The sequence below is a fragment of the Sorex araneus genome, chromosome 1 (genome assembly GCF_027595985.1).
Source record: "Sorex araneus isolate mSorAra2 chromosome 1, mSorAra2.pri, whole genome shotgun sequence".
Taxonomy (NCBI): Eukaryota; Metazoa; Chordata; class Mammalia; order Eulipotyphla; family Soricidae; genus Sorex; species Sorex araneus.
This window is the reverse complement of record NC_073302.1, coordinates 144,308,603-144,334,576: the sequence shown is the minus strand read 5'-3', so window position 1 is coordinate 144,334,576 and position 25,974 is coordinate 144,308,603. Positions and strand designations below refer to the sequence as shown.

At 37.1% G+C, this 25,974-nt stretch overlaps 1 protein-coding gene and 1 pseudogene across 2 annotated transcripts in view; both read right to left on the bottom strand.

The window, feature by feature from the left end:
* Positions 1 to 453: 453 nt before the first annotated feature.
* Positions 454 to 25,974, bottom strand: part of RNF180 (ring finger protein 180) — a 143,080-nt gene continuing 117,559 nt past the window's right edge. For both annotated transcript variants that reach the window (XM_055147164.1, XM_055147167.1), the window contains exon 7: positions 454 to 1,508. In XM_055147164.1, coding sequence (XP_055003139.1) covers positions 1,309 to 1,508 — 200 coding nt within the window. In that variant the 3' untranslated portion in view covers positions 454 to 1,308. The remainder of the gene's footprint in view (positions 1,509 to 25,974) is intronic.
* On the bottom strand, positions 17,656 to 17,998 carry LOC129400827 (60S ribosomal protein L36a-like; annotated as a pseudogene).

Below are 25,974 nucleotides of genomic sequence, written 5' to 3'. Positions count from 1 at the left end.
AATATAAATAATTAAAGTGAAGGTGCTGGTAAGAAAACAACAGAATTTAATCTTAGAGTTGGTGAAAATTAAGGTCATTAGTAAAGGGATGGGCTGGGTGAACAGAAGGACAGGTGAAGGGGTCTTTTTGGTGATGCAATAGCACTGGAACTTCACTGGTGGATCTGGATGAGAGACAGACATGTAGAGGTGCATTATGTTATGCCCCTGGAATTCTATAATATTGTAAAGGAATTATATAAATAAAAAATAAAATTAAAATGTTTTAAAAATGGGATACTGCTCCAACTCCTTGCTCTTACAGGGATAATTCAGATATCCTTTTTTTTCCCCAAAAGGAAAAATATTTTAAGGATTACTATAATAATAAAAATGATTTTAATATTTTCTATTAATCATAAATTTATTTAATAATTTTATTCCAGACATTCATTAAATAAATTAATAACAATAAAAAATTTAAAAGTCACTCTTTATTGCACATTTACAGTATATTTGACAGCCTCCTAGTTTAATGAATCACTAAATACATTTTGGTGATTTTGCATGCACTGATCCTTTAGACTACTGAAAATCAGTAAATTAATTTCTTCAGGTGAGTTATCCTGCAATTCAAAAAGTATTAGTATATGTCCCTAAGTGTCTAATGGTGATGCTTACTGTTATTTTTGTAAATACTATTCTGGTTTTGTAATAATGAAAAATGTTTTACTAAAGCTATTATTAGACTGTAAGAAAAGGATAGTAAGTTTTCTTGGTAACAAAATGGGACATAAGTAAAGATAATTGGAAATTAAAACTGAATATACCCTGCTAGATTAGTTCCCAGAGAATATGGTTTATCTTTAATGCACTAATAAGAATCTGCAATTAATGCATTGCCTGAGAATAGTGGTGATTGACTAAATATTTTGTCAATAAAGGTACTATGTACCAAGTGTATCATTTCACTTTATGCCTTAACTATTTTTAAGTGGAGGAAAAAAACCTCAGTCCCTACAATCAAGGTAAGTATAAAAATGACATTGTAAAATGACACTGTAAAATTAGAGCCCACAAATCCTAAACCAGTAACTATGAAATTAATAGTGCACTTTTGCTAAGTGCTCTAAATAGATTAGCTCTTGAATAAAGTTTAGTTTGTTACAAGGAAACATTAATAAATAAGTCCATTATTCTTAGATTATAGACACCAACAATTTATATAATGCAACATTATAAAAACTTCGAAGCACATTTTATAAATGTTTAGGCAATTGCCAACTATATTGTTTATGATTGTTCAACTGTAGTAAGGTATGAAAATTCCTAAAACGGAAAGAAAAAATAGCAAAGAAAGCAGAAAACAATAAACCCAATGACCCAGTTCACTGAGTAAATATAGATGATCACCATATCCATGTCAAACCACCATCCGCGGCTATCATCCTCAAAGTGCAGGTAATCCATCCTATGTGCACCATGTGGGAACTGCCTTCTTGTAACTGGAGCTGCACGTCTGTGGAAACCTAGAAGGTGTATCAACATATATTTTAAAGCTCTTTAGAATAGAAAAAGTACTGCATTTTGAACACAGCTACTATGAAAAAAGAGTATCTTGACTTTCCTAAGAAGTATGTTTTATTCTTGGTAAGGTTTTCTTCCAAGGTTTGATTCCTCCGTCCCTCTTGGAGAGCCCAGCAAGCTACTGAGAGCATCCTGCCTGCATGGCAGAGCCTGGCAAGCTACCTGTGGCATATTGGATATGCCAAAAACAGTAACAAGTCTGACAATGGAAACGTTATTGGTGCCCACTCGAGAAAATCGATGAACAACAGGATGACAGTCCTATAGTGCAGTGCTAAGGTTTTCTTCATTGTTAAGAAACTACCCAAGTCTTGTTCAGTAAGGGATTTTAAGGGCTGAGACAGCAAAATCAGCAAATAGCATGGGGTATGGAATGGTTATCCATGTTCTGTGACTTACTTAAAGAAAAAGTTATTTGATCTTTCTGTGCACAAGGTTTACCACTTATAATCTAATCACATAATTTATAAACCTGCATCACTGTCACTGTCATCCCATTGCTCATCGATTTGTTCGAGCGGGCACCAGTAATGTCTCTCATTGAGAGACTTATTGTTACTGTTTTTGGCATATTCAATACACACAGGTAGCTTGCCAGGCTCTGCCGTGCGGGCTCCATACTCTCAGTAGCTTGCGGGGCTCTCTGAGAGGGGCGAAGGAATCGAACACAGGTTGGCCTAGTGAAAGGCGAAAGCCCAACCGCTGAGCGATCGCTCCAGCCCTAAACCTACATCAAATATAATTATTTTCATATAAGAAAACTTTCAAATTTAAATTTCATTGTGTTATTTTGGCAACTATGGTAAAAATTTTTATTAAAACTTCTGATTATGAACAACTTTATTTTAAAAATTTTGTTCATACAGTTTAGCAAAATTCCATATGAAGCTATTCTGAGGATTTGTTAAGTAGTGCTCAGAGGGCACTCCCTATGATCCAAAGCCAACGAGGTCGTAATGTTCAATGCTAGGGTTCAAAGATAACATGGAGGCTGGGAACTGCAGTGGTAGAATACCTGGAAAATCTCTCTTACGACTGCGTTTTCGCTGGGGGCTGGAGAGATGATATAGTGGGTAAAGTGCTTGCCTTGTATGCAGGTGGCAGTTGCGTTCAATCCCCAGCACTCTGTATGACCCCCTGATCCCTGCCAGGAGTGATCACTGAGTCAGGAGTAAGCACTGAGCACCGCAGGGTGTGGCCCCAAAGCACAAACAAATAAAAGAATGCTTTGGCTATTAGAGATCATTCATTGCCCCTCAAAGGTATTAGGATTTTTTTTCTCTATATATGATTCCACTGGCATTTTTTTAAAAAAGTTTTTTTATGATTGAATCACTGTGAGCTAGATCTTTACAAAGCTGTTCATAATTTGGTTTCAGTCATACAGTGTTCCAACACCCATCCCTCCACCAGTGTACATTTCCCAGCACCAGTGTCCCCAGTTTCCCTCCCATCACCTCCCCTGCCCCTAGCCTGCTTGTACAGCAGGTGCTCTCACTCTCTCTCTTAATCTCTCTCTCTTTCTCTCTCTCTCCTTTTGAGCATTGTGGTTTGCATTCACTGGCATTTTGTTATTAATTGCATCAAACCCTATATTGCTTTGTGTAGTATGGACATCAAATATTATCTCTTCCAATCAATAAACTTGAAGTTTTTCATTACTAGTGTCTTCAGCATTTTTATTAAAATTTCATATAAGTGTTTATTTGTAAGATATATTTACTTTATAAATTCATGATGTGAAATTTAAAAAGATGAGCTGAAGTGATATTTCAGAAAAAAATTGAGAGCTATATTTCAGAGGTTTAATAAATTTAAATTAAAATCCTGGACTTCTGTCATATTATAATTCATTTTCATAGTTTATAAAATGTTTGTATTAGAATGCTATCTCAACTCTTTTTTTGTTTTGTAATATAATCTTCAATCATATAATATTCTTGTTTAAGTCTCTTCTTTGTGCTGTCACTTTACCTAGAGCTGGAGCAATAGCACAGCGGGTAGGGCGTTTGCCTTGCACGAGGCTGATCCAGGTTCGATTCCTCTGTCCCTCTTGGAGAGCCCAGCAAGCTATGGAGAGTATCCTGCCCGCACAGCAGAGCCTCGCAAGCTATCCATGGCATATTCGATATGCTAAAAACAGTAACAAGTCTCACAACGGAGACATTACTGGTGCCCGCTCGAGCAAATCGATGAACAATGGGATGACAGTGATACAGTGATATAGTGATACACTTTAGCTCAAACTAGTTAATATAATCCAAAAATCCATGTAAGTTAGCATATGTAAACTTCAATATATTGTCTCACATGAAAAACAAATTAAGGAAGTCAATCTTTCTGTGCTGTCAGATTTTACCTTGAACTAACATTATATAACATCATAATTTCTAAGAGAGAATGCCCGTGCCAGTCGTAATACTAGTAAAGCTTAAATTTTTCTCTGTTTAGATAAGCATAATATACAAAATGTTATCTCTCCATATTCCAATGTTAGATCCACCTTGCATCTAACTTTTGGGCTTTACACTTAAGGAGATCATACTTAGGGAGTTCTATTACCAACAGATTTTTAATACCACCACACCACTGTTTTCTAAACAGTATTTTAAGGCCTTTCTGTATGTATATGTATATGGCAGAAAGAGGAAGAATTTCTCACATACAGAAGTTATCCCAACACACAAATAACAAATATTCCCAAAGTAGTTCATATACCTTTTCAAAAACCTTTTCACAAATGTAGGGTAGAGAATAGGCAACAGTGTTTTTGGAAACTTAATAAATGTGATTTTAAAAAATGCAACTTCTTTGTTCAAAAGGATATATACAGGTCTTGAATTCTTTAGATTCAAAGTTTTCCGTAGTTTGATTCAAAGAAATAATGATAAAGAAACTATTCTATAAGTATAGCTGCAGAAAACAAAAGTGAGCACAGATATGGCAAAACGTGAAGTATTAAGAATAGGATGATTGTGATACATGCACGTTTATTCAGGGCCATCCCAGTTTATTGGTTGTTCAGGTATAATCAATGACAATACCCTCTTCACTCTAAAATTGACTTCAGTAACACTAGTTTCCACAGTGGGTAGAGCATTGCCTTGCACACAGTTCTATCCCTGGCATCACATACGGTCCACTGAGCCTGACAGGAGTAATCCATAGTGCGGAGCCAGGATTAAACCCTGAGCACTGCAGGGTGTGGCCTCAAACCTTCATCCCTTATGAAAACATTATTAGTTTCCTTTACTGGTAGAAAGAAGAAAAGGCAGAAAAAATATATATATTAGACTACAAAATTTCTGGACTGGAGCGATAGCACAGCGGGTAGGGCATTTTTGCCTTGCATGCGGCCAACCTGGGTTTGAGTCCTTCATCCTTCTTGGAGAGCCCGGCAAGCTACCAAGAGTATCCCACCTGCACGGCAGAGCCTGGCAAGCTACCCATGGCGCATTCGAAAACAGTAACAAGTCTCACAATGGGAGGACAGTGCTACAGTGCTATAAAATTTCCAACTCTGAACACTACAAGATGACCTTATTCTAGGACAGCTATCTCAGCAATGTTTTTATAGTAAGGTGGATAATTATCATTGCTACTTAATATTAGCTTTTTTAAAAAAATGAGTTTTTAAAGAATAGGGGACTTCAGAGGAGAGAAGAAACCACATACCTATAAGGCAGTGAAATTTAGTTAGATAAGTGCAAGCCATTTCAGCAGACACAACATGGCAGGGGACATCTCCTATCCCCTAATCTATCAGTAATAAGCACCTGCAGTCATCAGGGTCTTATGCTACAAAAACGCATTCTCTAATTCTGCCTCTGAAGAGGGTTATAAAGCAAAATGCAGAAAAACTGATGCTCTTTCTTTCACTGGAAATCCAGGCAAGTCATTGACAGAGAACATTACCAATTACAGTAGCGACCTGAGCTGAACCAAAGAAAGAATATATTGAGTTCAGAGAGAGAATCTGATCACGAAAGGAAAAGGAATAGTGAGGAATTTCACAGGTTGGTCTTCCTTGCTCAGGACAGCTGTCACTGTTACTGTCACTGTCATCCCATTGTTCACTGATTTGCTCGAGCGGGCACCACTAACGTCTCCATTGTGAGACTTGTTACTGTTTTTGGCATGTCAAATATGCCACGGGTAGCTTGCCAGGCTCTGCTGTGCAGGTGGGATACTCTCAGTAGCTATAGGGATTAACCCTATTTGGCTTACATTTCTTAGTCTAGAAAACACATTCTTAAATTAAGATGTACAGTGCCTTCTAGTGGAAAATCAAAGCAATTGTTTGATTTAAAGATAAATTCAGTGACAAAAAAACGTAATTTCAAAGTCACAGCAACGCTGAGTCTGAGAATGAATTTTAAATAATGTATATAAAACCATGAATTATGAAATGGACAGTGAATACACTGAAGCAATGAAAGAGGAAAAGAAGTTCAGGAACAAAGAGGAGTTTATCAATAGATATTGAAGCCATTACAAAAACTCTAGAGAGATGTTGCATATAAACATCAATTTAAATTAAATAAAAAGGCTAATGGAAAGAAAAAATAAGCTAAATAGGGAAGGCGTGAAACAATATAATAGCTCAATAATAACTGAAGCGGAAGAGAAGAGAAAAATAAGAATAAGGGAAAGTAAGAAACCTTTGAGAAATACCACACTTCACCAGAAGAGGTAATATCAGGATAATGAAAGACCAGAGGTGAGAGAGAAAGAACAGTTTGCCTTAACATAGAAATAATATTTGGAAACTTACAAGTCTTTAAGGAAAGAACTAATTATAGAAGTCCAGGAAGCTAAGAGAACAGTCAAATGTCTAAAATGCCAAAGACATATTATAGGGTGCTAAGGAAAAAAATCAAAAGTAATATAAGTAACCTTGATCAGGATGTCACTAGATTTCTCGCAGAAACCTTCAAGTTAGGAAACAGTAGAATGACATATACATAATGCTAAAAGACAAAAATTACAACCAAGAAAGTTCTACTCAACACAACTGACATTCAAGTATGGTGAAGAAATAAAGACTTCCCCAGATAAACAAAAGCTAATGGATTTTATCCCAGACCTTCATTAAAATATTTAAGAATGTAAGTGTTCATACAGGAAAAGAAAATGAAGAGGGGAAAAAAACATCAAACATCAAGCATGCTGACATAAATAGTAATCAGACATATAAGCAGATAAAAGTTAACAATACAGAACATTAAAGGGGAGGAAGAAAAGAACAGACTTTGTTTAGTCTAAAGATCATCAATAAATGCCAGCACATAAAAAACCATTAGAAACATAAAGATTGATATAATTCTTATGGCAACAACATAGAAAAAACACATAAACAGACATGTATAGACAAAGTGGTGTAACAGAGAAATTCACCATGGAAAATCATCCAAATGAAAAGGCAAATGGAAACAAATGGAAAAAAGAAACAACAGATATATAAAGGAATCATTAAAATGGACAGAAGGGTAGTTAAGGCCCATGAAGCAATCATCTTTTAATGTTTTGCAGAAGTCACCACTTCTGCAAGTGAAACCAGTTGATCCTTGGCTTTGCTGGAAGTTTTTAATTACTAATCTGTTTCCTTACCAGTAAGTAACTGCCCTGTACAGATTTTCTAAGACCTAACATTAATAAATCTCCTTGATACTATGTCTAGGAAATTTATTAAATGCATTTTTTTAAAAAAAATATACCCTATGGCAAATAATACGCTGCCTGAATTCAAGAGTTCACCATGGGCCTGGTGAACCTGGCATTTTTCTATTTGTTTTTGTTTGGGAGCCACACCTGGCAGTGCTCAGGGCTTATTGCTGGCTCTGCACTCAGGGATCACTCCTGGCGTGGTTCAGGGGACTATTTGGGGTACTGAAGATTGCCCAGGATGGCTGTATGTAAAACAAGCATCAGCCCTATCCTTTCCAGCCCTGAAAACCTGGTACTTTTGGGGGTGTGTCTTGCCTGTGCAGGTTTCAAGGGTTGGAAGGCCTGATTAGGGATATAAAGCTCATTCTCCTCAGTGAGAAGTTCCATATTTGTGTTATCACTCTGGATTGTGCATTGCCATGTGCACTGTGTATTGTGTATTGCCACTCCTCATTCCAATATGGTTTCTGTATCTCTGTTATGAAGTGACTGGTTTTCTTCCATTCTGTCAGAGGAAATGTGTTGGTAGACTTGCTGTATTCAAGGGAGGTGAGTTCAGGGTCTTCCTATGGCCTTATCTTGAACCTGTCTTCAATTCTGGTAACTTTTGTACAACATAATCACTTCTATCTCTGTTCTCAAAAAAACTGGATTAAAAATTTCAGTTTACTAACTTTCAAAGCGGTATGTTTTAAGGCACTTCACAGATATTCTTCTGTGCACAGGGTTTATTTATACTTCCTTAGAACTTAGGCATTGCCATTAGACTTGACAAGCAAAATGACTATCCAACAAAAATACTATGTGTTTCTGGGTCGACCATTTTTGAGATCAAGTACTGAAGTACTTTTTTTATTTCCTCTGAAACAAGCTCTGCTTTCCTGGGTCCTAAGGTTTAGGAAGATGTAGGGCAGAATACTAAAGGGCCTCAGAGAAAAAAACAGATTCAATGTTCCTATAAATTGTGACATAAAATGCTCAGGTAACTTTAAAAACTATTTAAAAAAAAGGGTCATGACCATGTAAGTTGAGAATAAGATGTTTTCTAACAGGAATAAAAGAGAAAAATGTTCTTAGATAGGGCCCAGGATATGTCTCAGCATAATGCATAATGCAAACCTCACAAGTGTGAGGCTGTGGGTCTGATGCCCAGGACTGCAGAAAACAAAAAACTTCTTGAAGAGAGTAATTGTACGAAATCATAGACTGAAAAGATACTGTGAAGAAAATCTTTAAGTCACTATCTAGTTTAGAAAGAATACAAAGAACAGGCTTTCCAGAATCTCTAATTGGTACTTCTGCTTCTTCCTAAGTTCTACTTTGTAGAATCAATTTTACCTCTGACTTTTTATATTCTAGCAAACATGACACTAACGTTCCCCCCAAAGTATTTAGTTCAAATTTATCTTGATGGAAACCAAAGAATAGGTTCTATTATTCTGAGTATTCTTTCAGAGACAAAAAAGACTATCAACAATTCTTACTTATTTTTGTGACTTAAGTAACTTACAGAGTGTTTACAGCAAGTATCCAACATGTTTTCTGTTAGATGGATGGATGAGGGGGGGATATAAGTAAAGGCAGTAATAGAATCATTAGTATTTTTGAGAATGTCCAAAATCAAGTCTTTCAGGTATATTTTCATCAGTAAATATTATGAATGTGTTTGAAATACATTTAGTCCTTATGAAAAAATATATTCAGAGGTTAATTCAGAGAACTCTGAAATCCAGATTTAAAAGGTATGCCCTATCCTTCATGTGTGATGGGACAGACAAAAGGTTGAAGTATTGTGTTTTACTTCTCTGTGTTCATCATATTACGTAAGAATTTTATTGTGTCAAAAGTTGATTGATATAAGTAGGTCTTAGCAGAGGTGGAGTGTATTTTTACTAGCAAAAATAGGTATGGAGTTATTCTGTTAATATACTTGAAAAGTTAATGCAAAATAGATTTTAAATTTCATCTTTATCTCTTACATTCTGAGGATTCCAGAGTCAACTGTACCAGACTGGAAATTTAATATTTTAACAAGTAAAATTGCTTTTGATTACTTAATCTTCAATAGTGTATAAATTATCAGGATAAATCACGTAGTTTTAAAATGTCTGGTTTCTGTAAAGAGGTAAGAAGTACCATAAACTTCTAAAGAATTTTAAAACTATGATTAAAATATTTAACATTAAATTTGCTCCCTAAGCCATTCTTACTATGGAATTAAGTGGCACTTATTACTTTAAAAAATTCATGCAATCATCACCACTATTTTCAACTTTTTTTCCCATTACCACAAAGAAACTGGAAGACCAGTTAACATCAATTCCCCAATTTCCTATCCTTCTTATTTTCATTATTTCCTTGTTCATTCAAGAGTTCCCTGATTTACAAAATAACTTTATTCTATTTCATCAAAAGGTTTCTGTATGTAACTTTGTGAAATATTTTCATAGGAATTATCTTGCATCAGATACCTTGGGGGGGGTAGTGAAGATACGGTCTTCTATCAATATCAGATATCTTTCAATTAATTTAAGTAGTCCTTAATTTTTTTTCAGCAATGATCTTTTACTCTTAAGTATATAAATCTACTATATCCTTGCTTAAAAATGTCCCCAGGGGTAGAGAAAGAGTACAAGTTGCTGAGAGCATGAAAAGCATGCTTTGCAGATTGAGTTCCAGGTTTGACTGCTGGTCCCACAAGGTCCTTTGAACACAGAGCAAGGAGTAGTTTCTAAGCAACACTGGGTGTGGCCCAAGCCCTTTCTAAGTTTTAAAAAATAATATATTAAAAATTAATTTCCTTTTTTAAGCTAAAATATTTTAATTAAAATTTTTCTTAGTATTCTTTTCCAATTATTTGCTGTTTGTGAATACAATTTATTTTATGGAGTTGATCTCAGACAGGTAACTCTGCTGAATTTATTAGCTATAGTAGTTTTTTTTAGATGTTTTGTGATTTTTCTACATATACATTTAATTAGTAGAGATGGAGGTAACAGATACATATTTATTTTCAATTGTGATGACAAAAATTTCTTGTTCTGGTATACTTTATAGTATAATGTTTAACAGTGGTGGTGAAAGAGAAAATCCTTGCTTTGTTCTTTATCTTATAGAGAAAGCTTTCAGTTTTTTGCATTGAGTTTGATGTTAGCTATAATTATTCATAAATGTTAGTATTTGTTAGATGGAGAAAATTTTCTTCTGTTCCTAGTTTTCTTAGGTGTTTCTTTTATTAAAAGTTGCTTTATTTTGTAAATATGTTTCATGAATTAATCATGGTTATCTATTTCACCCTTTCATTTAGTATATTCATGTGGTATATTATATCAATTTAATTATATTTAATACTCCCAAGTTCCATAGACAAATGAAATAGCATATAAGTCTCTTAGCAAGCTGCTAAGATCAGTTTGCTAGTGTTTTTGTGGACTGCTAAAAGCTATTTTAATAAGGGATAGAGAACTGTGATTTTTTTTAAAGATTTCTGTAATTAAAAAAAATTTTTATTGCATCACCGTGAGATGCAGTTATAAAGCTTTTATGTTTGAGTGTCAGTCATACAATGATCAAACACCCATCCCTCCACCAGTGCACATTCTCTACCACCAATGTCCCCAGTATCTGCGCCCGCCCCCAACCCAACCCTCCCTCTGCCTCTATGGCAGACAATTTCCCCTATACTCTACTTTTGGACATTATGGTTTTGACACAGATGAGTACTGTAATTTTTATCTTGTATTTATGGACTAGAGCGATAGCACAGCGGGTAGGGTGTTTGCCTTGCATGCGACTGACCCGGGTTCGATTTCTCCGTCCCTCTTGGAGAGCCCAGCAAGCTATGAAGAGTATCCCACCCGCATGGCAGAGCCTGGCAAGCTACCCGTGGTTTATTCGATAAGCTAAAAACAGTAATAAGTCTCACAATGGAGACGTTACTGGTGCCTGCAAGAGCAAATCGATGAACAATGGGATGACAGTGCTACAGTGCTTTATGCCTTTATTTGACCTTCACAAAATTTTATGTTCACATGGACATAAGGAATTCACAAGGAATAAATTAGATACCTAACTTACACAATAAGGAAAGAGAGGAGAGAGAGCAAGAGAGAGAGAGAGAGAGAGAGAGAGAGAGAGAGAGAGAGAGAGAGAGAGAGAGAGAATTAAAAACAAATATAACACCTGAAACCATAACATTCCTATAAAAATACAGGAAATAAAGGTGCTTGACATGGGTTTCAAAATTTTTTTGACATGATACCTAAAGCACAAACTACCAAAGAGAAAACAAACATATTAAATCAAACAGTTTTGTGCATAAAGAAAGAAATAATCACCAAAGTGAAGACAATAAAATGAGAAAAAAATGAAACCATATATATATATATATATATATATATATATGTGACAAGGGGATGATATTTAAATGTATAAATGAAATTACACGTCTCAACAGCAAAAAACCTAAACATTTCATTAAAAATAGATAAAGAAAAACCCACCCAAATCCTGAACAGTTAATGTCCCTGGCCACAGGAATATGAAAGACTTTCAACACTGTTAATCATTAGTGAGATATAAATTGAAACAAAATAGAGGTTTGTAAAAAACTAAGCATGCCGAAGGGCATGTGTTTGAGGGTTCTCCAGGTGGCTCTGTCTCACCACATGCGTTTGGTGCTCTGGAGCTGCTGTGTATGGGCTGGATCAGGATGGCTGTTGGCCAAGGATGCCGATTAGTTACCATTACCGTTTATTCCATCTTCTGTCTCTCATCTCAGGCACCCTTTCTTCCTAACTCCTCACTCCTCCATTATCGCTCTCTGGATTCTCCCCTTCCTTGTCTCTCTCCACCTTGGGCTCTGGGCTACAAACAGTCAGGTAGCAAAATCAACATAAGAAAGCCCTTCCTGAGGGCCCACCAGGTTCAAAGGAAACACCACCTAGGGGCATTCCAAAGCCCTTCCTGACTGCCCACTGGCAAAATACTTCTTAAGGGGGTTTTTCTCCTTTCCTCAGTCCAAAAACCCCATCAATATCTCAATACTAGTTACTTTTGTATAGATGCAGTAAGAGATACATTGAGGCTTGTAGGGCAGCTCAACATCTTGCAGACTCAGACTACAGCACTCAGGCCAGATTAATCATTCCTAATCCTAGCAGGGTCTAAATCTAGTTACTGCTTTTTGGATCATGACAGCATTTGTCTATGACCAAGCTCTTAACTTATAGTTAAGCATTAGGCACTTTGGCCAGGCCCATCTCGATGCCAGGGTAGCACATAACTCACCGCTTGCTCCGGGTCCGTTCCGTCTCTCATAGGGACTCTGCTTTTGGGGGTGCTAGCTAGGAAGTAAGGGCAGCTGAAGCTTAGGTCTCGAGAACAGATGCTCAGGAGGAAAATATCATGTAGTCAAATGACTCCCAGTTTACAAAGCATAGCATTTGCTACAGTCTTCCTGTGCCCATACAAAAGGAAATGACTCTGAATGAACTGTGCAAAGGACTCAAGGAGAAGAGAACAACAATATTTACAAGTCAACAGAACACAAAAAAAGAAGTTACAAATAAATACAGAGGAATGGGAGCACTGTCATGGGAGTAACCCATAAACCTAAACTACCTATGGCTGTTATCCTACAGAGGTTCACTTATCTGCTAGAATGGTCATCACTGAAAATGACAAAGGTGGGGGCAGAGACATAGTACAGCGAGGAGGGTGCTTGCATTGCACATGGCCAGTGAAGTTCAATCTTTGGCACCCCATACGGTTCCTGAGTTCAGCAGGAGTGAACCTAGAGCTCTGAGTCCCTGAGCACATCTGGGATATCCCCAAAGCAAATAATACTAAAAGACAAAAGATAAAATATATTAAATAAAATATATTATTGTAGAGAAAATAAAACCCTTAGTACACTTGTAGGACAGAATTGTCAATTTGTACAGCAGGGGCCAGAGAGATAGGTCAAAGGGCTATGTACATGGCATGTTGTCTAGGAGATCTGTCACTGCAGGTCCCCCAAGAATCACTAGTAGTGATGTAGGCAGGTAGATAGGGAAAGGCCCTTGGCAATAAAACAGATTAACAAAGTCTCTTGGGAAGGAGAATCCTGAGACTGACCCACCTTGTGGATACAGAAACAGACCTGATAAGACCTTCAGCAGACTGAGGAGGTCGGACCCCTCCCCATGAAGTTTCTGGAATTCTATCGACCTCTCACTTAATCTGATTAAAATGTGATCCAGCCTAAAAGAAGACCCAGCCTCCCTGGTAACCTCCTTAGCAACGGACTTTTACCTGGGAAGAAGCCCCACATGGGGGCAGGTTGAAGAGAACCTATAAAAGACACCTTGAACAAAGGAAGTGCGCGCATATGCTGCCTGAGCCCATGTGCTGCTTGTGCCCACGTGGCCGAGCACATGTGGTGCCCAAGCACATGTGTTGCCCGCATCTCCCCCCTTGAGATGTGTACTTTCATGCTTTCGTGTCCAGTGCTAGGATGTGTGTAGAGCTCTCTCCATCTTCGGAGAAGCCCGCGTTCTTTCTTGAGCACATTACTCCTACTGGTTTTTCTTTTCCACTTATCCCTTCCTCCTTCTCTAAGACCCTCTAAAATAAAATCTGCTACTTTACTGCTTGTCTACTCCTGAAATTCTTTTCCGCGATCGAGACAAGAACCCAGTAACCCTGGGTCCCGGGCGTTAGAGGCGGTTGGAGAGAAAGTGACCGTCTTTCTCCTCCCCGTTTCGAGTAAGTCACCCGTGGGGCCCACCGACATCAGTAGTGATGCCCAAGTAATAAGCCAGGAGAAGACCCACAGTACTCTTCTGGGTGTGCCCCAAAAACTAATAAAAAAAAGAATTTGTATAACAGGATCAAAGCTAGTATGTAGGATTCTCACAATAGGAAAAACAGAATTCACATATGATCCAACAATACCATATCTGGGAATATCCCCAAAGAAACAAAGTATTTATTTGAAAAGGTATCTTTTCCCACATGTTCACAACAGCATTATTATTAGTATCACAGACATAGAAACAACACAATTGCCCATCAATGGATGAAAGACTAAAATAATTACATAAGCACATAATGAGATCTTAGGCTGTCATAAAAATGAGGAACATTTGTTATCTGCAACAGGAATATATTTTGAGAGCATTACGGTATTAAATAAGTAAGGTAGAATACTATGTAACTTTATATATGTGAAATTAAAAAATTTGAAAGGAAAAAAAAACTACTTCCTGTAGTTATCAGGAAGTGGAACTGGGAGGAGGGAAAACAAAGGAGTAGGCAAAAGGTACAAACTGTCAGTTACAGAATATTAGGAATATAATGTATAGCACAATGGCTTTTAAACATTGCAGTATGTAACACATATGAGTGTAAATTATAAGAAGTTTTTATCACAAGTAATTCCTGATAAAATTTTACTTTTGACAGTATTTAATAAGAAGACAGATGACAAGTAAAGTTATAGCAAAAATGATTTCCTATCTTTAAGTCACATATATAATTGGAGATGTTTCATTGTCTCTCTTGTTTTTGCTTCCCTGCCAAGGCAGCTGAGATCCCAAACACATCTCTGATGCTGAGTTCCTGGAGTTCATCTGCAATGTTTTCCTCCACGTGTTTTTTTGCTTTATGTTTTATATACATGTTTTAAATCCATTATAAGTCAATTTTTGTGTATGGTGTCAAATAGTGTCCTTCCTCTTTTCTTCTCTCCTTCAATACCCCTTCCTTCTTCCATTCTTTTTCTTTCCATGCCCAGCTTACCCAACACTATTTGCTGTAGAGGATTTCCTTTCTCCATTATATGGCTTTAACAGCTCTGTAGTATTTCAGATATACATGCATGTGTGGATTTTGGACATGTATGTGTGGATTTATTCTGGCATTTCTGATCAAATCCATTGGTTTGTGTGTATGCGTTTGTTCTAGTATCATACTGTTTTAATTACTATTCCTTTGTAACATAATTTGAAGTCAAAGAGTATGATGCCTCCATTTTATCTTCTTTTCTCTCAAAGCTACTTTAATAATTCAGGATTTTTTGTTGTTGCTGTCCACACATATCCATACATATTCTGGAATTTTTGTTCTTTTTTGGAAAAAGTCTTAGACATTTTCAAAGGAATTAAGCTGAATCCGTCAATCATTTTAGATAAGATGGACATTCTAAAAATATAATAGATGCTTTACATTTTTTTACAGAAAAAAAGTCAAGTAGTAGCAATAAGGAAGTACAACACAATTATGGTCTCCTACCTTCCAAAGTATTTACTCATAGATGTTCTCTTCATATTACTAAATTCTAATTTGCGCAATTACTGAAGGGTTTGTTAAATCTGTACGTTTCAATTGAACTTGTATTTGATACCTCAAACAAACAAATTCTGTGCTTTCTTAAATCATCAACACACTGTATCAGAGATAACTTTAGTTCCCTATAAGACAAATGTCATTCATTGCCTTATTTATTGATTATATTGTCTTATAAGTTCATGATTTATAATTTAGCTATTTACTGTCTATAAGGCAAAGAACATGTAAGAGTACATTTCAGAGTATTTCTATTTATAATTCTATTTATAATTTCTATTTATAATTCTATTTATAATTCACATTTCTATTCTCCTAGTTACTAATCGTAGAAGCTTCTAGAGCAATTTATCTCAATCTTGGTACATTAGCTGGAAACTGCCAGTGTGGGGAGAGAGGAGAACTGAGGAGGGATCCTGAGAAAATAGTGGAAGAAAGCTGCACTCTCACAGACACTGTGGTGTTAGAACACTTTGTAGAAAACCCTATCATCAATAGTACTGTGAATCATGGTGACTAAAACCAACAACAACAAAAACTCTAAGTACAATTGATATCTGAGATCTATCACTAGAGGTTCTCCTTTAATTGAACTTGGAGAGGGCCAGGACAATACGATTCATTTAAAGTAGTAGGTGTAAAATAATAGAAACGAGTACCTGTAATTATTTGGATTTACAAAATCAAAACAAAACCCCAGCTCATCTTTTTTCCATGCAAAAACATTTTCTTTTCATCTCTTGAGATGCTTAGAATTTTCCAATATGAGATAAAATTTTGTTTCATAATAACTGTTTAACTTTGTAATTTATTTGTTCTAGAAGGCCAAATTTCTAAAATTCTGAACTGACTATAAATACAGATCGCTATCTTTCTTGTAAATTATTTTTGTTTTTGTTTGCATCATCAAACTAAGAACTCACTTGTTGAAATAAGTCTGAACAGTTTACATTTTAGTTTCCCTAAGGAATAAATGATACTGAACTGTAACATTTTCCCAGAATCTAGTTATTTCATGTTGTTTTAAAACATACTTATCTGTGCAAATATGACCACTCTTCTCAAAAGAAAATCAGAACACAAACTACTTCATAGTTTTTAATCTAAAATTTCTAAGATTTATGTATGCTTATAATAACAGTTCATAAATTAAAGGATGGATTTGGTCAGTAATAAGGTAATGTCAAATAATTATCTAATCAATAAGTTAGATGAAGGAAAGCAAATTATTAATAATTTGTTCTTTTTGTATGGCACGACAGGTAGTATGAGTATTCTTGGTTGGAAATGGCCCAGACTTCAAAATTATTTATATCTGAATTCTTTCAAATAATTTACATCTGAATATTGAGGAAAGCGTCACTCAGAAATTATTGAGACTAGAGACACCATCTCTTTAATCCATCAATAAATATTATATTTAACACAATAAATTAATTTTATTTATTAAGAGTTTTCTTTTTAGTTTTTCTCATATGTAAATATGTAAAAGGTATTTCCTTGATCAAGTCTTCAATCCTTCACTGGTTTAAAATATTTAAAAATATTAATATTAAATACCCCAACTTTAAGGGAACAGTTAAAGGAGGATTATTTGTTACAGGTCCCTCTCTAAATTATGACTCCAGAATGGTGAGACTGTATATTTCATTGTAGTTTTCTGGGATAACTAATTAGCTTCTATGTTAACACCTCCCTCAGCATATGCCTCTTGGAGAAAGCTGATCAAATGCTTGTAATACTTCCAATTCTACATGTCAGTCCATCTGGCTATCAAAAACTGCTTCTGATTTATTCTTTCCTAGTAGATTCCTCTGCCTATGGAAAGACTAATCCTCAAATACTACCCAGACTTAGAAATCATTCCTAGTGAAACGAATAAATGGAAATATTCCCTTTGCTGCGGGACATCTCCCATATATGTAATTTTAATTCATATAATCTTTCATTTCACAGATTCATATTTTTTTCAAGCAAATTTCCTCTCAGGGAGTTTATTCATGACACTACTTAATTTCCCTCTTAAAACACGAATTGTTCCATCAGTCTAACACAGCCCAGGATTTCTGTCTTCATAATAAAAGATGAAGCTCAGAATTGGATCACTTGTCCCCTTCTCTTTTTATCGCCTCCCAGTTCAAAATGCTTGCATCTCTTAATGGCCAGCATTCTCTTAGAACTGCAGGTGGGCTTGATGCATTCAAGTCTCAACACAATCTTCTTTGTAGTTTTAGCCTTTTCCCGGAAAATAGGCTTAGTCTGACCTCCGCAACCACTCGCTTCCTGTCATGACGATGCTCTTCCTAGGCATACAGAGAATCCTTGCTCTTCTTGTACTGTGTGACTTTGTGGGGCTGAAATGGTTGCCACATTTCTTACAAAAAGTCTGGCGGGTTTTCGGTACGTTTGGTACGTTCGATACATTTTGTATCATCTGATTTTTCAATCTTATTTTTTAATCTGTCATTCTTGTTCTCATTTTGTCACTGAGAACTATGGCTTTCCTTCTCACAAGAAGAAATTACTGATGTCAGACACAGTAAGTTGGACCTGTGCCCAACCCTGCTGTTCCTCTGGGTTCTGTGTTTTTTCCCCTTTGGCATGTTCTATTTTTTTCAAAATTTTATTTTATTTTCATAAAATTGTTCACAATATTTCATTACATTTTATATTCAAACACCAATCCCACTACCATTGCACCTTCCCATTACCATACAAGTTGTGACCCACCCCCGCCCCTAAGCTTGGAACTTCAGTGGTGTCGAGTATGAGAGGTCACTCCAGGAGTTCTAAAATTTAGAATACGATAATACAGCAGATTAATTCTGCCCCTAAATCAGATTCGATACATCTTTTTAATATGAGCTGTTCATCTGCCAATTTTACCTTTGTAGTTGATTATTAAATTAAATCGCTATAATTTCAGTACTAAACTGAGATGACATTCCTACAACTTCTTTTGCCACATCACGCCAAATATGATGTGGCTGTAACTGCTCTAACTTTTGAAGCTTTCTGAAACTCTAAAATAAAAGGTATAATCTTTTATTTACCATCAAGAATAACAGTCATTTCTTAGGCCTAGACTCATCATTGAACACCTGTATTTGCCTTGCCTACCTCTGTGTGCCAGCAGTGAGTATTCACTATCACCCACAAGGGTACAATGCCCTCCAGTATTACACAACAGGATAAATGGACAGGAGGGCTCCCAGAAATGAAATGAAGGATTAATTCCCTTAATGTCCACCTTCTCAGTTGTCAGTTTTTGAGCGTGGAAGCCAAGATGGACTAAATCTGTGATTTTTCCTGGGTTATTTACACAAAGAATGAATGAAAATGGAGTTAAATATATCACCCTGCAAGGGCCTTACTGAGAAAATCTGCTGGAGAATACTTTACCACTGGAAAACACTGAATAAAAAGTTTAAAGCTAAGGGGCAAGGGAGAAGTAGAAATTGAAAGAGAAAAGGAACTTGCAAGTAGCCTATATTAAAATACCCACTTAAGATGGGAAGGTGTTTAACACAAATGATTTAGAGAAATTCAAATTTGTAGCAGAACCTGCTGTGTTGGAAAGGAACGAGTACTTCTTGGACTCCATACAGAAGCCGTGTGGCTGCTCTACTCTGGTTGGCAGCCACCTGTTCAAGAGGCTCCTAACTGCAACTCTGACAAGCTCAAAGCTACACCAGACCTGAAACAACAGGCACCTCCCTTAGAGTCTTACAGTCTTAGCCCATCTGGAAAGGGTAATAGCAGTAGATAACTGACAGTTTCACAACAGTGGTCCAACTGACAAGAGTGAAGCTGTGACAAGATCAGAGGTAAGGGAAGCTACTCTAACCTGAGAAACACCAGAATAAATACGAACCTAAGGCACAGGACACGAAGTGCAAAGGCTACAGAGGCTCGCCAGGTTGCATGCTTTCATCGGTACTATAGCCAAGTAGTACTGCACTGTGAATAAATACCACAGTTTTAAAAATCCAGTCATCTATTCTTAAACACTTGGGTTATTTCCAGATTTTGGTTATTAGTACTGCAATGAATATAGGAGTGCAAGTGTGCTTTCTGAATACTGTTTTTGGCCTTTGTGGCAAATATTCAGAAGTGGAATTGCTGGGTCATATATAAGCCCAATTCTTGATGATTTGTTTTAGTTTATTTTTTATGTGTGCCAGTCTACACAGTGCATTCCCTGCTGGTAACCTTGACTGTGAGGTCAGAATCCAAGAGTTTAATTAAATTTTTGTGTTTCCTTGATTTATTTATTTATATTTCATACATAATGAGGACACATGTTCACTGTATCACTGTCATCCCATTGCTCATCGATTTGCTCGAGCAGGCACCAGTAATGTCTCCACTGTACAGAGGACACATGATAATTTTTTCAATTAATTTTGTAGATAGTGTGAGGTAATGGCATACTTTGCCATTCTTCAAACTTTTATACCAGCAGACTGGCATTTATAACCAAGATGATAGAACAGTTTTCAGCCTTTCTGCACCTTTATCTATCCATTGACCAAGGGTTGAAGACCACTGGACTAGTTCCTTTTTATTTGTATCCAATGGCTGTTGAGTTTTCCTAGCACTATTTGGAAGTGACTTCCCTTTCTTCACCATTTTTCTTGGTCCCTTTGTTGTCACTTGCAACTTGTCATCCTGTTGATCTTTGATTTGCTCGAGCAGGCGCCAGTAACATTTCCATTTGTCCCTGTCACGTGCGAGTGTAGCCCAATGATATCTGCTTGCTCCAGGAACAAGAAGAGCCTCAAATCATTCATTCAGGGTTTTGACGAAAAAGTCTGACCATCGCATTGGTGGACGGCCCTGTGGTCTCTTGATGTCCCGAGGAATCCAGTTAGTAACAGTCTAGTCCAGCGGTCATCTCTGAATTGCATTACATGTCAGGCTCATCAGATTTTCGAGCAAATGAGACAGCTTCCCTGATTCTTGATCTTCGACAGAGGTTGGAACTCTGGATTCATTCTCTCACTTGAGTGAAACGTGATACTCCTAGCATGGCTCTTTCCATTCCTCTTTGGGATACCTGAATAACGTTCTCATCCTGTTCGCATAGGGCCCAGGTCTCTGAGGCGTATATTAGTGCAGGAAGAACGTTGTAAATTAATTGTTCATTTACATATGCATTTGTTTCTTACTTCTCAGTTTAATCCCATAGATCTGTGTCAGTTTCTGTACCAAATACTATAACATTTTGATTGCTGTATTTGTCAGATAGTTTTAAGTCAGGGAATGTAATGACTCAATTTCTTTATGAATCTGTTTTTTAGTGCATGTCTACATAAATTTCAGTAATGTTTGTTCTATTTTCTAAAAGAATACCACTGGGGTATTGTAGGATAACATTGGGTTTGTCCGTTTACAACCTTGCCACAGGGAACTTACTTTACCTTAAAGCAATGTCCTTCTGTATGGACACAGGAAGACAGTTAATATTATGCTTTGTAACTTGGGAGTTGATTGACTCCAGTAATATTTACTCTTGGGCATCTGCTTTCTCAACTCAGTTGCCCTTAGTTCCTAGCACCCCAAAAGCAGGGTCCCAATGAGGGACTGAATGGACCCAGGGCAAGCTGTAAGCTACCCTGGCATCAAAATGGGTCAGGCCAAAGTGCCACAATACTCAACTATAAGTTGAGAACAAGGTCATAGACAAATGCTGTCATGATCCAAAAGTAACGAGGAGACAAGGACCCTGCTGGTGTTAGGAAGACTAACCTGGCCTGAGGACTGTGGTCTGGAATATATATAGTGAATATCCTCAGGAAGAACCAAACTTTAAGTTTGATATATCTCTTACTGTGCTCATAAAGAATGACATTGCTAGAAATATTAGTAGGTTTACTACAACTAATTAAGTGGATTACTAGCTGAGGAAAGAAGAAAGTGACACACCCTCAATGGGATTCTGCCCTTAAGTGGATCTCCTAGCAATCTGGAGTAATATCCTTAGATGAGAGCTTGCTATTCTCCTGGAGAAATAGTCTTACCCCTCTTTGTTGATTTGTTAATGTTCAACCCACCTTTGTGTCACCACCCCACGTGACTGCTATATAAACTAAGACTGTAGGCCTTCCGCCCAGAGATGACCCGGAGCCGTGGCACGAGCAGACCCTCCGCGCCTAAAGACTGTGATCCTGAGGTCTCCTAACTCATTTTGGCACCAGAGCGGATGCTTGAGCCATGCATTTTGACTGTGAACTGAGCTACAACCTCGTGCAGCCCGGGGAGGGATTTTTCCCTCTCCACCCCATTTTTCTGAGCGAAAATGGCGGCAGCGGCAGCAGCCACGTGGTGAGAGCCACCCTCTAAGACCCCTCCACCAGGAGGTAGGACTTTCTTTAGTGATGTAGCCCGTAGGTAGCCCTGGGAGGGGTGCGTTCCCAGCGCGCCTTCCGCCCAGAGATGACCCGGAGCCGCGGCACGAGCAGACCCTCCTCGCCTAAAGACTGTGATCCTGAGGTCTCCTAACCCATTTTGGCACCAGAGCGGATTCTTGCAGCCATCCATTTTGACTGTGAACTGAGCTAAAATATTAGAAACCCAAAACCGCGCAGCCGTGATAGCGGCCGCGAGGACTCAAAGTCTTCACTCTCAACAATGAAGGGAAATTATTAGATGATGCCTATTCCGCAGGCCTGATTGTTGGGGAAAATTTCCAATCAATAATAGTGAGTTCTGTGTGGAAATACGGAATGTACTTAAAGTTTATAGAGAATAAAGGGAATATCATTAGCTACTTAGATGGGGGGTGGGGTGGGAGGGGGGTGTATTGGGGTTCTTGGTGGTGGAACATGTGCACTGGTGAAGGGATGGGGGGTTAATCAGTATTTGACTGTGATTTAAACCTGAAAGCTTTGTAATTATTTTTCATTCTTTTTTTCACGGTGATTCAATAAAATATTTCTTAAAAAAATAAACTAAGACTGTAAGGGAAGAGGAGACAGAAGACATAGAAGTGGGAGAGAAGACACAGAAGCAAGAGGGAAGACATAGAAGCAAGAGAGAAGACAGAATCGAGGAAGAAGACACAGAAGAGAGAGAAGACACAGAAGCAGAGACAGAGAGAGGTCGGAAGAGACCAGAGGAGGGACTATAGAGACAGAGAAAGAGATAGAGAGACAGACAGAAGAGAGCACAGCGGCACACATAGAAGCAGAGCAGAAGGAGAAGCCATCCCAATCTGGTCCATACACAGTGGTTCGAGAGCATCAAAGAGAGAGAGAGAAAGGGAGAGAGAAAGAGAAAGAGAGAGAGCCGCCCTGAGAGCTCACAAACAACACACACATCACATCACCCCTTCTGCGTGCGCTTTTGTATTTTTTACAGGGGATCTGAAAGGAACTGCACCGAATCATTTAAGTATAATGTTTAACAATGGTTGATTCTTCCAATTCATGAGCATGAAGTATATTTCTACTTTTGTCTTTGAATAACAATTTTTCCCCAATACATAGTAGCTCGAAAAAAAAATGAGTATGGGGAGGCGGGTAGGGGGAGGAAATCTCAAAGTAAGTGACTCTTACAACAAAGCAACCAAATAAGACACACAACCTCCATCCCCCTAAACCCAAAAAAAACAATGTAAAATAAATTCCAAAGATCTTCAAACTATTTTTTAAAAAAATATATAGAAAATGTCCCTGGCAAGTAATTTCTTAATGCACCAAATACAAAAAATAAAGAACTAAAAGCCATTACAAGATATAACAAAAATAATAAGACAAAAATCACAATTGAGGGGCTGGAGCGATAACACAGCGGGCAGGACATTTGCCTTGCATGCGGCTGACGTGGGTTTGATTCCCAGCATCCCATATGGTCCCCTCAGCACCACCAGGAATAATTCCTGAGTTTAGAGCCAGGAGGAACCCCTGTGCATTGCCAGGTATGACCCAAAACGCAAAAAAACAAACAAAAAAATCACAATTGGGAGAATATACTTGCCAATCATATTATCATGGAATGTTTTAAAACTCTTGAAAATCAATAGAAAATACAATAAAAAAAGAGACAAAACTCCCAGGGCCGGAGCGATAGCACAGCGGGTAGGGCATTTGCCTTGCACGCAGCCGACCCGAGTTCGATCCCTGGCATCCCATATGGTCCCCCAAGCACTGCCAGGAGCAATTCCTGAGTGCAAAGCCAGGAGTAACCCCTGAGCATCGCTGGGTGTAACCTAAAAAGATTGCAAAAAAAAAAATAGACAAAACACCCAAGTAGGCACTTCACAGATAAAGAAATTCAGTGGCCAACAGAAACATAAAAGCTATGTTTCATATCCATTCTGTACTTAAACAAGTGAAATTTCATTCCGTACTTAAATAAATGAAATTTTATTTCTAATTAAAGAAATGAAAACTTCAATGAGATACCACTTTATGCCTACCAGGCTGGAAAAAGATAAAGTATCAAAAATACCAAGTGTAATGCACACATACACGAACACAAACACACACACATACTGGATTAATCAGTATAATCATTTAAAGTATAAGTTAAATACTATTTTTTTCCTATGACACAGCAGTTTGCAACAAGTACCTATCTATTCTATAGGAACTCTAGTCCTTTCAGAAATCAGAAAATAATGCTTGCAGCAACACTGTTTTTAATGCTGGACAACTGCTCATCAACTACAGGATGGAGAAATCATGCAACATTCCAACAAATAATAAATCAAAAGTAATGTAGCAGTAAGAATACATGACTGTGACTGTACTAATCCAAATGAATGAAGCTAGGAAACTAAAAATGCTGAATGATAAAGCAATGTGGAATGTACATATACAGTTATATCTAAATCGATACTGAACTGTTATAGTTATAAATTAAAAAACAAGCCACATTAAATACAATTTTGTATACAATTGTATGCTTGTATACATACATTATAACACTTAGGAGAAATAGCAACATTCTAATAAAACGATTAGGGACTTCAGTAATTCTATAACTGAGCAATCCAGTTTGTGACAAAAATCTTATGTGTGATTTTTCAGGCTTGTAAATAATAAATTTCAGAGCCGTATCTGGCAAGGTAGAGAGAACTACCTTTTCCACACCATATGTACAGTCTGTGCATTATAATTTCTGAAAGAGTTGCAGTCAAAGTGTCAAGCCCCAAGGTCAATAAAAACACTGGCAGTCAAAGTGTCAAGCCCCAAGGTCAATAAAAACACTGGAACCTTCGGTTTATGCTTCCTTCAATAGTGAGCCCCCACATCTGTGTTGATTCACAAGACCTTGCCCTCTGGCCATCCAGTGCAATAAATAAAACAGAAACAGGGTGAGTCAACATTTCCTCTGGTTTTAAATTCTTGCTTCAACCATTGCACCAAGTAGTTAACTAAAGGCTCACCTCTTTCCTTTTTGGCTGAGCCTGACAGCTCAGCAATTGCTCAGCTCAGCTGAGCTCCTGATAGTAATAATTTCTTAAATTACATTGTATAATAAAACTACTTTGAACCTCCTCCATAAAAACTTATAAAAAGTTAAGATCTGTGGGACTCTATAGGGAGGACAAATAAGATGAAATCACAAAGAAGTATTTAAATTATAGCTTCAGTACCTCAGAATATAAAAAGATGAAGAAACTGTGGGGTTATAGGAAAGGTAGTTCATTCTTTTAAAAATATGGGTGTAGGGTAGAAAGTAGGATAAAAAAGAATCTTTAAAAGTAGCTAAATTATACCAGGTCTTCTTAAAACTCTTTCTACTTATGATCCTTCTTGACAGAAATTTTTACATTTATAAAGTTATATAAAACTGGTATATAAATTAGACATATACATCTAATACATCATAAATTTATTTTAAAACTGAATGCTGGACTGTCACATTCAACTTGAAAATTGACCACAAAATTTACTGCTTCCATTATGGAAAAATGAATGACTTGACTTTTCCTGGATATGTTTCTTTTTTTTTTAAAGAATGAACAAAAAGTATCCCCAAATTGCATTTGAGGCTACTACCATCCCCAAAGATAATTCTAGTGTTCACAAAGAGAAGGTCTTACCCACTTTGGGAAACACTCATTTATACTACAAATGTGTTTTCTTCTTTTTTTTTTCTTTTTTTTTTGTGTTTTCTTCTTTTGCATACATTTTTTTTTTTTGGTTTTTGGGTCACACCCGGCGATGCACAGGGGTTACTCATGGCTCTTCACTCAGGAATTACCCCTGGAGGTGCTCAGGGGACAATATGGGATGCTGGGATTCGAACCCGGGTTAGCCGCGTGCAAGGCAAACGCCCTACCCGCTGTGCTATCGCTACAGCCCCAAATTTTTAAAGATTTAGTTTCTTATTTTCATTTCACATTATAACTTGGGTTAAATGTGCTATTTTTTTAAAAATGTTTCAAAATCAATTCTG